The 13,291-nt window shown below is 42.6% G+C and overlaps 1 protein-coding gene across 1 annotated transcript in view; it reads left to right on the top strand.

Moving 5' to 3' along the window:
• The window catches only part of GABRB1 (gamma-aminobutyric acid type A receptor subunit beta1), a 261,371-nt gene that overhangs the window by 236,269 nt on the left and 11,811 nt on the right, over positions 1–13,291 (top strand). The window contains exons 6-8 of the mRNA XM_073342125.1: positions 5,973–6,110; positions 6,199–6,351; positions 7,639–7,880. Coding sequence (XP_073198226.1) covers positions 5,973–6,110; positions 6,199–6,351; positions 7,639–7,880 — 533 coding nt within the window. The remainder of the gene's footprint in view (positions 1–5,972; positions 6,111–6,198; positions 6,352–7,638; positions 7,881–13,291) is intronic.

Here is a 13,291-nt window from a genome sequence, read left to right as displayed (position 1 = left end):
AAGCCTGAAGAGTGCAGACTGTGATTGGCTGGGTGAGGAAAATGGGATGAGGAGCCAGGGTTGGGGAAGAGCGAAAATCTGTACAAGAGGTCACACGGGGGGCAGAAGAGTGTGTCCACTAGAGCACATTCCCCTCCAGAGCCTGCAATGAAACCCAGGATTCCCAAATCTCACTATCCCTCCACTATCAGCAAGTACCTATGAAATCCACTGGCAAAAATTGTGTTTATCGCCTTCTAATGCACATAGAGGTAGACAACTTATTATTGCTATCAGTTACTCCCGTAGCTCAATTGGCAGAGAGCACCAGACTATTGGCTCTCACCAGGGATGTGAAACACCTAGGTTCAAATCCCTGCTCTAAGCAAAAAAGATTTTGGCCCAAAAAAGTGCCCTGACTCTAGCAATTATGCATCTATATAATACACAGAAAAGTGTTATTGGCCATGGGACTTTTTGCCACACACCCAAAGCAGTCACTTCTAACTCTGACTTCTGAAAAGTTCTCCTGCCATTTTGTCCTATATATCTTCGATGTTGATAAATGCAAAGTGATGCACATTGGAAAACATAATCTGAACTATACATATAAAATGATGGGGTCTAAATTAGCTGTTACCACTGAAGAAAGAGATCTTGGAATCATTGTGGATAGTTCTCTGAAAACATCCACTCAGTGTGCAGCGGCAGTCAAAAAAGTGAACAGAATGTTGAAAATCATTAAGAAAGGGAGAGATAATAAGACAGAAAATATATTGCCTCTACATAAATCCATGGTATGCCCACATCTCGAATACTGTGTGCAGATGTGGTTCGTCATCCCAAAAAGATATATCGGAATTGGAAAAGGTACAGAAAAAAGCAACAAAAATTATTAGGTGCATGGAACAGCTTCCACATGAGGAGAAACTAATAAGACTGGGACTTTTCAACATAGAAAAGAGACAACTAAAGGGGGATATGATAGAAGTCTACAAAATCATGACTGGTGTGGAGAAAATAAATAAGGAAGAGTTATTTACTCCTTCTCATAACCAAGAAATAGGGGTCACCAAATGAAATTAATAGGCAGCAGGTTTAAAACAAACAAAAGCAAGTACTTCTTCACACAACATACAGTCAACCTGTGGAACTCTTTGCTAGAGGATGTTGCAAAGGCCAACACTTTAACAGGGTTCAAAAAAGAACTAGAAACATTCATGGAGGATAGGTCCACCAATGGCTATTAGCCAGGATGGGCAGGAATGGTGTCTCTAGCCTTTGTTTGCCAGAAGTTGGGAATGGGCAAAAGGGGATGGTTTGATGATTACCTATTCTGTTTATTCCCTTTGAAGCACCTGGCGTTGGCCACTGTTGGAAGACAGGATACTGGGCTAGATGGACCTTTGGTCTGACCCAGTATGGCCATTCTTATGTTCTTATCTGGTTCTTGAATTAAAAGGGGTGGCTTTACTTTTAATTTCTCTCTTGCTTAAAGTATGTTGTGACCATGAAACATTTTTAAATGGTAAAATGCTCCTCTGAAATCTGCAGAACTTAAAGCAGGGGGGGGAATAAAAAAATCTTTCTATTAACTGTGGGTTAAATTGTAACTTTACCTTCTGTCTTGAGTGGCTACACCCCAGGTAGCAGCACTGCACCAAGGGCAGACTTTGGGGAACAATTGCAGAAAACAGCCAGCCAGAAACTCCAGCTGATAGGCCCAGAAGCAGGGACTGCTGGACCTTCTGGTCAAAACCAGAGACTGTTCTCAGACTTTCTCTGCCGTGTGCTGATTGGCTGTTTGCCCCAACCTTCCCCCTTCCTTGCAGGTTTTTCACTTCAGCAGCACTCCACACCTGCCCCCTTGCCCTCTCCTGTCCCCGCTCACACCTCTTCCCTTCCCATTTAGCTAAACCTCTCCTAAGTAAACCCACCCCAAAAATAATCATGGAACTAACATGATGTTTGCCACCACCACATTGTTCACGCTGCTTGTGTTATACCAGTTCCCCCACCCTCTTTAGACACTATTGTCTCACTGTTTCCTTGTACTCCCCCATCGATCTGTCCAAATCCATCTGTTATCTCTTGTCTTATACTTAGATGTAAGCTCTTTGGGGTAGGGACTTTTTGGTTTGTGTTTGGACAGTGCCTAGTAGAATGGGCTCCTGGTCCGTGACTATGGCTCCAAGTTACTACAGTACCACAAATAATATAAGAAATAATAAACAGAACCCTAACATTCTTTTAACAGGTTTTATAGAGCAGGGAGGAAAAAGGGTCTTGTAGGTAAGGCACTGGACTGGAATTGGAGCATCCAGGTTCAATTCCCAGCACTACCATGTAGCCTTGTGCAAGTCACTTAGTCTGGAATTAGTCTCACAAAATTAAGGTACCACTCAGCATGAGTAATGATGGTGGCTTCTGGCCCCAAGACATAATTAGCTATAGTACTTTGATCAGTTGTAGCAGAGTTGTAATATATTCTATCCCTTCAAAACCAGTATGTCTCCTTTACCTTTTAACACTTGTGCAGAGTAAATTCACCTTTTAAATTAGAACAATTTCCATTAATCACTTTCTACCACAGACCATTTTAGCATTATCAAACAATTTAGTTGAGCACTGAAAGTGAAGCAAGGTACAGAAATCTGACAAACTGACCATTTTAACCAACTCTAAAATTGTCATTTTTACCTAGCAGAGGACTCTGAAAAATGTATGTAAAATGCACCAAAGGAAGAAACAAGCTGCTATTTTTAGACATTTCATTTTTTACAGAAAATCAAATACACAACATTTAGCTTTTTGCAAAATAAGGTATCTCTCTCCCTCCCCCCTCCCCAGACCTTTGCTGTAACCAGTTTTGCCAGCAGACAAAGAGTCTGATCAAGCAATATGTCAAGCGCTCTTAACTCCCACTTGAAATCAGTGGAAACCAAGGGTGCTCAGCACATTGCATGACAGCCCTAAAACAGGAGATCCCTATTTACTATGAGGTAACTTGAGTGCTGTACGCATGAGCAACCAGAAGCCAGCAGTTTCATCTTATCTAACAGCAATGATCTGTGCTAAAAGAGTACTAAACTATCTAGAAGCGATTCAGATGATCAACAAACAGTGGCATTCAGTAGTTCACAAACAGCTAATACATGTTAGCATTTCCCTTTGTTCAATCCATCACAAATATTTGCATCAAAAGATGTTTATTCAGTAACTTCAACTGCTAAGCAGTCCCATGAGTCAAAGAGCAAGCTCTGAGAGCCCCTGCGTCATTACTGTTGCTAGGGAAACTACACCCACCCTATACATGCCTTTAAGAGAGACTAGACTATAGTAAGGCACTGGCATAGATAAATTACATTTTTGACTTTTCTTGCTATGTAAAAATATATTGCTGGCACACATAAAACATGTTTTTAAATCTTTACCATCTGAAGTATCCACCCTAGCCAAGATGCAGTTAACTGTACTCTAAAGATTTGAATTCAGATACATGTTTTCATTTAATTTGTGCAGTGTAAATTAAGTCTGACCAAATCTTTACCTTTTCCAGGTAGCAGATTACTTTCTCTCTGGAGTAAAGGGGAACCAATGACCATATGGGGAACATATGACAGAATCCTAATATGGTTTCTGATCCATTTCTGGAGCAGCTCAGTTTATTCAAGATAATTGCAAAAATTCTAAAAGAGAGCTTCTTTCCTGCAGCATAAAACCAAAACCAAACTGATCTGTTTTGCAGTTTCAGAATTCAAAGTTTAGTATTTGCAGAAGAAATGAATAAATGCCTCAAATACTCAGGGCTCAGTTTAAAAAAATAGATCAATCCCTCGGATGCTTAGAAGACACAAAGTGACTCCAATAACCAAAAAGTACAATTACAAGATATGGAGTAAAAGGAGCAGTGAGAGTCCAGGTAGAAAAAAAAAAAAAGGAACAAAACACAAGCCTAGATTTCACAGGCCTCACTCGGCTGTGCAGGCAAGTAAGGAGGCATAAGGCCCCATTGGGCTACTTACCCAGTACTCCAGAGTGCAAGCAAAGTACAGCGGGATGGGTGTACAAGGAGCTCTACTTCTGCCCTGACTTATCAGCCAGAGTAGCCAGCCAGGCATGCAGGGAAAACATTTACACTGCATCTGGGGGCGAGCCTCCCTGGCCGGAGACCGAGACTCACACTAGCATGCTAAAAACAGCAGTGTTGATGTACTGGAGGAGGCTTGGGCTTCTCAGAACCACCTAACCCCTGGGCCTAGGTATCTATGCAATCTTATTTGCCCCCCAACCTCTTTGCGCATGTTCATTGTGATGTAATCTTTAATTACAAGAGCATGTACTATTTTTTCCCATAGAACCCCTGCCTCATTTACTGCATAAGATGGACAGAGCTCATTTAATGAGCAGCTGGTCAATATTCTGTTTATTCCTCATTGTTTATTGTGTAGCCCTAGGCCTTATTTACCTGCACACTACTCTAACCCTGCTCTGAAGACAGAGCTTTTCATTTCCTCCTGTGCTTTTCAATTGCACTCATCACCATAGTATTTGAGTGCTTCACAAACAATTAATTTTCATGACTCCCCATAAGGTGGAGAGTATTATCCCCATTTTACAGATAAGGAACTGAGGCACAGAGATTAAGGTTAAAATGGTTTCCACTAATCATGAGTTCCTAATTTAAGACACCTATGGCCTTTTTTTCAGAGTAGTTAGCGTATATAGCACTTTATGTGTTCCAGGTACAGCTCCCATTCATGTCAGCTGTGCATGGGAGAGCTCAGCACTTCCACAGATCAGACAAGATGTTTCAAGTTGGGCACTCAAAAAAATAAAGACATAGTTAGTGGTCACCTGTGAAAAGTTTGCTTTAAGGGACTTGACTAGCATCACACAAAACCCCTGTGACAGAGGCAGGGATTCTCCCGCATTCCCCTTAACCATGAGGCTGCCCCCTCTCCTCCTGTAATTCCCAGCCTCATTTACCACACACTTCCCAACTTCCGCAACAAAGGCAGGAGTCCTACAGACAGCCTCCTGCACTGCACAACCCTGATTCATTCCCAGAGCAGGTTCATCCAGTGCCTTAAATGAGGCAGGGGTCCTATGTTAAATATAGTATGTGATCATGTAAAGACTACATTATAATGCACAAGGGGACTAAATTATTTCCCATACTATTCTCGAAAGTGGCTGAACCATTTTTGATGAAGCTCTCCAAAAAAATTTAGCCTGAGGCAAACACCCGGCATACAAAATGTTAACCTGAACAACTAAAGTTTGGCAAAATTGTAAGCACTGAAAACAGGGTCTAGTGGAAAGTGTTGGGCAACCTTAACTACAAGCAGTACTATTAGCTTCTCCTATAATTTTTCATCTTATTTCTGTACTTTTATTTATAATCTTCTGCATATCCATTCGCTTAGATCAGTGGTTCTCAACTCTAGTCCACCACTTGTTCAGGAAAAGCCTCAGGAGTGCCGGGCCGATTTGTTTACCTGCCGCGTCTGCAGGTTCGGCTGATCGCAGCTCCCACTGGCCGCAGTTCACCGCTCCAGGCCAATGGGGGCTGCGGGAAGGGCGGTCAGCATATCCCTTGGCCCGGGCCTCTTTCTGCAGCCCCATTGGCCTGGAGCAGTGAATCGCGGCCAGTTGGAGCCGCAATTGGCCGAACCTGTGGACGCGGCAGGTAAACAAACCGGCCCGGCCCACCAGGGGCTTTCCCTGAACAAGCGGTGGACCAGAGTTGAGAACCACTGGCTTAGATATTGCCTCTTACTAAAAAGAAAACAATGACTTGTATGTAACTTAGAATTCATGTAACAGCACATTGAACTCATGATTCAAGAAGCTACATTTTTAAAAACAAGCATTCCAAACCCAGAAAAAATAGATGATGTTTCCTTCCTCATTAAAAAGTGTGGCTTGGAAAACCAACTGACCAAAAAATCACAAACAAGCAATAGTCAAATTGTGTTTCTTTGTTTTAGATGGATACACCACTGATGATATTGAGTTTTACTGGAATGGAGGGGAATCTGCAGTAACAGGAGTTAATAATATTGAGCTTCCACAGTTTTCAATTGTTGATTACAAGATGGTATCAAAAAAAGTGGAATTTACAACAGGTAAGCACTGACTATCTCAAAAAGTACACCCGACACAGAAATATCAATGGCTGAAGTTTTCATAACGTCACTTTCATCCTTCTTTCAGGGGCATATCCTCGATTATCACTTAGTTTTCGGCTTAAACGAAATATTGGTTACTTCATTTTGCAAACCTACATGCCTTCCACGTTGATCACAATTCTATCGTGGGTATCTTTTTGGATCAACTATGATGCCTCTGCTGCAAGAGTTGCCCTAGGTAATTTATTTTCAAAGCTATTGAAGTGGCTTGAGTACTGACTTGTGTAACTCAGCATGGCTCCATAGTCAATGGAACTATGTTGATTCACAGTAACTGAAAACTTGACCCTGTGTTTCACCCACATGCCAGCTCATATTGTGATACCATGCTACCTGCTACAATTTTACCTGAGCAATCTGAAAGGAGGTCCTCAACCTGTTAGCATAGTTTATAAGGACTGTTTGTGGTTTGAGCCTATAATCTTTTCAAAAGCTAACTGCAGTAAATCATGTTGTCCCCAGGCTCCTTTAATTGGAGCACCTTATGACTAAATGAATCTAGAGCTATTCATTAGATATATTAACGGCCTGTGATTAGAACAGAATAGAAACTGGTTTCATTCTCATAGACCAACATCAAAAATTAATAACATTGTGGTTGATAGATTACAAAGCCATGAGCTGGAAAAGTTTCACCTCATAGAATGAAGTAATCCCTTTGAAAATTAGTGAAGAGGGCTATTATGATGGCACCACCAACCTCCCTACACTAATGCCCACCATTCCGGTCTGGAGCCTCCATTTATCCCCTCAACTTTCGATCCTCAGTCAAAATTACTCCTAATACCTTTCCTCTGGCTAGGATACTTACTCTGAACTCCAAGAACACTGGTAAATTTAATTCCACTCTATGTGGATCAGGCAGGATGGCTACTTTAAGAATCAAGTTAGCAGCATTCCCTCACCTGACAAGACCAAGTGTCTTCTCCATAACAACCCTGTTCTGTAGTGACTACATCAGCCAGCACTGGAATGTGACTTTGTAAATCACATATTCTTCGTAAAGGGTCTTAAGTGTATTAAAAAAAAAGCAGGGTAGGCTACTAATGAGACAGGCAACTGGAGAAGAAAAGTGTTCAGGTAACTGATTGTCCCTCCTGCCATGGAAAAGGCAAGGGGTTGGCCCCCAAGGCCTGCAGAGCTTGCAGTTTAATATGTCACTTAAAGAAGGCAACTGCTGTTTCAAATTTCCCACTTTCCTCTTCACTGGCTCCCTTCACTACCAGTTTATATACATAAACCTAGCATGTTATATAGGTCATACTGTCTTGATGCCCATTAATATTTTTTGCTAGATGACAAATGAATTCCCTTAATGGTTAGGAGTGTCTGCTGAAATAATTAAGCCAACTATGTCATAAGCCCAATGGCATTGTGTTTGAGCAATGATACAGCTTTTATGCCTTCAAAGTGACGAACAATGTATCAGAGTTGCCTTACCGACATTTTTTTTTTAACTTCACAGGAATCACAACTGTGCTGACCATGACCACAATCAGCACTCATCTCAGGGAAACACTGCCAAAGATTCCCTATGTAAAGGCAATAGATATTTACCTAATGGGATGCTTTGTGTTTGTATTTCTCGCCTTGCTGGAATATGCCTTTGTAAACTACATATTCTTTGGGAAAGGTCCTCACCGTCAAAAAAAGGCAGCTGAGAAGGCTACTGATGAGGAGGGCAAACCAGAGATGAATAAAGTCCAGGTACTTGAGTAAAGCTAATGTTTCATATATTTTTATTTCTAATAGGGCATAAATGAAAGCATTAAACATTTTCCAAAGAAGTTAATATATAATAAGGGAGTTACTGCAACTAAACTATGGTGCCTGTCTTCAACTCAAATATGGTGCCACATTTCTGTCAGTGCCAATGAGCTCATCATCCTCATTGTACTACATGGCCAGATAAAAATACTTACCTACATTCATCTGTTGTCCAAAACCATACAGAGTGACCTCTTATGCTACATGGAAATTCAGTTCAAGACCCTGACACCTACAGGTACTCCACAAAGGGTTCCCCCTACACTGTTAAGGGCATAAGCCATCCCTTTATGGATTATTCGCTGGAGATGCTGTCCATACCTATGCTGCATTCAGATGAGAAGCGGGGAAAACAAGTTAACAGAGGCCAGTTTCAAACACTCACACCTCTGCTCAAACACCCCAAAGCTATTCTGATCCAGGTGGAAGGTGGACAGTGAGGATCCATGAAGAAAATAGAGAAGCACCTCTTCTCCAGCATCAGCCCTGGCTGTGTGGACCCTGGTACATGAGCAGATGACTTTGTAGGTGGTCCATGGAACAGAGGTAAGTTACATTTTTTCTACAGATTTGGTGACACCAGTTACATCTTGCTGACGTTCACCAAAGCCAGTTTAAAACTTTCACTTTGATCGTAAACTGGCAGAAATATTACAGAAATTAAGAACGTCTGTATCAGACAATTGCTTAATTGAATTGCCTTTTACACACACTCAACATATGCCTGTGACACACAGGCATTTAAATTAATTGTTAAAGAGATCTGTCAATTAATGATTTTGTTGTTGTATTGGTGACTGTAGACATACTGCATGCATGATCCTCGTAAGTATCCTTTTGGCTTGCAGTATGGAAAATATTGATGTTCTAAGGTTGGCTTTATCTTTCAGTTTTACATAGGAAGAATACATGATCAGAGCTGCAGGTTGGAAGCTAATTGGCGGAACTGGTGGAGCTGGAGTAGTTCATCTGAGCCCTAATCTACAGAATTTCCCTATATCTTTCATATTTCAGCGGTCAGTACCAAAATATAGGAAGCTGATTTCAGAGGGTGAGAGAAGAGCAGCAGTAAGTATGTACAATCACAAGATATGGCTTCCTCTACCATATTGACCCATGTCATATATCCATATTAGTTACCACTGTAAACAACAGTGATGTACACATAACAGTTCTTCTCCTTTTCTCCAGGTTAATAGTGCTACTTATTTCTACCTGAGATGTGCCCTAGGTAAGGAGGATGAGTTTCTTCCTACAGCAAATTCAGCATATCTAATGGCATAGTGAGACATCCAATGAACTGATTATGAAATTGAACCAGCACCTGAAAGAGAAACTGGATAAGTTTATGCTCAAATAAATTTGGATGCAGATAATGACCTTGTAATGTTCCACACATGGTGTTTTTTCTTCCTCAACCTGACAGAGGAGGAATCCAGGATCACCACAGTCCTACATCAATGTGCCATTTTTATTTTAACATTTTTATAGATGAAGGAATTTTTTTTATTCATTACAAATAAGCTCTCATTGTTCTTGGTTCTATTTTTGATGATAAAATATTTTAAAAATCCTTTATATCTCCCTGTCCTCTTATTGTCTTTTCATGGAGAGCTAGTTATAGCTTTGGATATCTGGGACAAAACAGCCAAAGGAGTAACACACTTGTAAGGTGTATGTTTCTATTTGTAGATGAGTAACTGTTAAAAAAACTTCAAAAGGATATCTCACCTTTGAAGCTCAGTTCATATTCCCTTCACCATTCTATATCTACGCTGCAACAGAAGACCCATGGCTGGCCTGGATCAGCTGACTTGGGCTGCATGTCTGTAAAATTGCTGTGTAGACCTCTGGGCTTGGTCTGGAGCCTGGGCTCTGAGATCCCAACGAGGGGTGGGGTGTCCCAGAGCCCAAATGTCTACACAGCAATGATATAGCCCTGCAGCCCAAACCCTGCAAGCCTGAGTCAGCTGACCCAGGCCAGCTGTGGCCGTGTCATCGGTCTTTTATCACAGTGTAGGGGCAAATTGCAACACCTTTACACACTGACTATAATGTGATTATTTTTGTGCCTAACTGCAGGTTATTACGTGTAAGGGGCTTAAAATCTGGTCCTAAACTTTTGTCTCAGAACTCAAAGAAAAATTTATTACATCCTTCAGTCATTTATATGCAATGGATGAACTCAATTCACTCTAGACAAAATTGAAAGTTTCTGAGGCTAGTCCTCTGATAATAAATTGCAATGAGAGAACCATATTAGGTTGTTTCTATAGATGTCTGAGTACCCTTTACAGCCATCAGCAATATATTTTGCATATGTACATTACTTGCAGCCAAAACTATTTTGGACTGTCTTTCAGTGTTGCTTAAAAGCCACAAAGCTTGATACAGCATTCATCATCCTCTAGATAAATGTACTAGCTTGAGTTTCTTTAATCTTTACTGAGCAGTCACCCCCAAGGGATATCACTAATGAAGATTCATGCATATGTGGTCTGTCATGATTTAGGTCTTAAGCAGCTTCACTGAAGTTTTCTTAGGGTATGTCTAAACTACGAAATTAGGTCGATTTTATAGAAGTCAATTTTTAGAAATCGATTTTATACAGTCGATTGTGTGTGTCCCCACTAAGTGCATTAAGCTGGTGGAGTGCGTCCTCAATACCGTGTCTAGAATCGACTCACGAAGTGGTGCACTGTGGGTAGCTATCCCGCAGTTCCCGCAATCTCCGCTGCCCATTGGAATTCTGGGTTAAGCTCCCAGTGCCTGATGGGGCAAAAACATTGTCACAGGTGGGTTTGGGTATATGTGAAAAGCTCTGTGAAAGCAATGGCAGACAATTGTCTTGCGCCTTTTTTCCTGGGTTACCCGTGCAGACACCATACCACGGCAAGCATGGAGCCTGCTCAGATCACCACTGCTGTTGTGAGCATTGTAAAAACCTCGTGCATTATCCTGGAGTATTTGCAGAACCAGGCTAAGAGATGCCAGCACGAGGACATGGACACAGACGTTCCTGAAAGCATGGGCTGTGGCAACTGGGACATCATGGTGGCAGTGGGGCTAGTTGATACAGTGGAACACTGATTCTGGGCTCGGCAAACAAGCACAGACTGGTGGAACCGCATAGTGTTGCGAGTATGGGATGATTCACAGTGGCTGCGAAACTTTCGCTTGGGTAAGGCCACTTTCCTTGAACTTTGTGAGTTGCTTTCCCCTGCCCTGGAGCGCAGGAATACCAATATGAAACCTGCCCTGACAGCTAGGAAGCGAGTGGTGATAGCCCTGTGGAAGCTTGCAACACCTGACTGCTACCGGTCAGTCGGGAATCAATTTGGAGTGGGCAAGCCTACTGTAGGCACTGCCAATGCAATCACTGACATTCTGTTATCAAGGGTAGTGACTCTGGGAAATGTGCAGGTCATACTGGATGGCTTTGCTGCAATGGGGTTCCCTAACTGTGGTGGGGGTGATAAATGGAATGCATATCCCTATCGTGGCACCAGACCACCTTACCAACCAGTACATAAACCGCAAGGGGTACTTCTCAATGGTGCTGCAAGCAGTGGTGGATCACAAGGGACCTTTCACTGACATCAACGTGGGATGGCCGGGAAAGGTGCATGAAGCTCGCATCTTTAGGAACTCAGGGCTATTCGAGAAGTTGCAAGAAGGGACTTACTTCCCAGACCAGAATATTACCATTGGGGATGTTGAAATGCCAATAGTTTTCCTTGGGGACCCTGCCTGCCCCTTGCTCCCATGGCTCATGAAGCCATACACAGGCAGCCTGGACAGTAGTAAGGAGCAGTTCAACTATAGGGTGAGCAAGTGCAAAATGGTGGTAGAATGTGCCTTTGGACGTTTAAAAGCTCGCTGGTGCTGTTTGCTGACTAGGTTAGACCTCAGTGCAACCAACATTCCCCTTGTTATTGTTCCTTGCTGTGTGCTTCATAATATCTGTGAGAATAAGGGGGAGACGTTTATGGTGGGGTGGGAGGTTAAGGCAAATCGCCTGGCGGCTGATTTTGAGCAGCCAGACACCAGGGTAATTAGAAGAGCACAGCTAGGCACGCTGCACATCAGAGAGGCTTTGAAAACCAGTTTCATGACTAGCCAGGCTACGATGTAACAGTTGTGTGTGTTTTTCTTTGCTGCACACCCGCCCCCTTTTTTTAATTTTAATTCTCTGTAAGCCAACCACTGTCCCCCCTTCGATCACAGCTGGGAAAGGAAATAAAGTAACTATTGTTTTGAAACCATGCATTCTTTCTTTATTAATTAAAAAAAAAAGAGAGAGATAACTGACAAGGTAGCCCAGGTGGGGTGGGGTGAGGGAGGAGGGAAGGACAAGGCCACATTGCTTATTGTAGCCACACTACAAATCAAAACTGTCTGAATGACAGCCTTCTGTTGCTTGGGCATCCTCTGGAGTGGAGAGGCTGGGTGACCGGAACCTCCCCCCGTGTTCTTGGGCATCTGTGTGAGGAGGATATGGAACTTGCAAAGGAGGGCAGGCAGTTATACAATGGATGCAGCGGTGGTCTGTGCTCTTGCTGGCTTTTCTGCAGCTCCAACAGATGCTTCATCATGTCTGTTTGCTCCGCCATTAGCCTCAGCGTCGTCTCCTGCCTCTGCTCTTCACGCTCACTTAATGCTTTCCTGGTCTCTGCCACTGAATGCCTCCATGCATTAAGCTGTGCGGGAGGGCTGCATGAGCTCGGAAAACATGTCATTGTGAGTGCATTTTTTTTTTGCCTTCTAATCTGCGGTAACCTCAGGGACACAGATGATAGAGGGAGCATAGAAACATTTGCACATGGGGGGAGATAAAAAGAGAGTAAAATTTAAGATGATACATTTCTGAGAACAAATGGGAGACTTTCACAGTGAATCAAGCAATTCACAGCAGACAGCACATGTGCTTTAGGTACAAGGTCACATTTTGCCTTTTATATTGAGCACCTGCTGGTATGGAGACACATCACAAACAGCTGGGCAACAGAATTTGGTTTCCAGGCAGCCATGGTAAGCCTTTTGGTACACAGGGTTGGCTTCTTTCACCTTCATAAAATGTGGGAATGGTTTCAGACTGCCATCCTTTCCCATAGCTTGCAATGCCAGTTAGGTTTCACATTTAAAAGGAGGGGCTGTGGTTTTTGGGTGGATGTGCAGCACACACCTCCCCCTACCCCTACTGTGTGGCTATTCTCTGGGATGATCCCCTAACCTCTCCCTGCACCGCAGGGCTATTCTCCAGGATGATCCCTTTTAGCCAAGTGCAAACAACTCAGCATGATTGGGGTCCTTTTACTGTTCCCCTACAAAAATCCCTCTACTTCAACCAG

This window comes from Lepidochelys kempii, chromosome 4, assembly GCF_965140285.1.
Source record: "Lepidochelys kempii isolate rLepKem1 chromosome 4, rLepKem1.hap1, whole genome shotgun sequence".
Classification (NCBI taxonomy): Eukaryota; Metazoa; Chordata; order Testudines; family Cheloniidae; genus Lepidochelys; species Lepidochelys kempii.
This window is presented reverse-complemented; position numbering and strand designations above follow the sequence as displayed.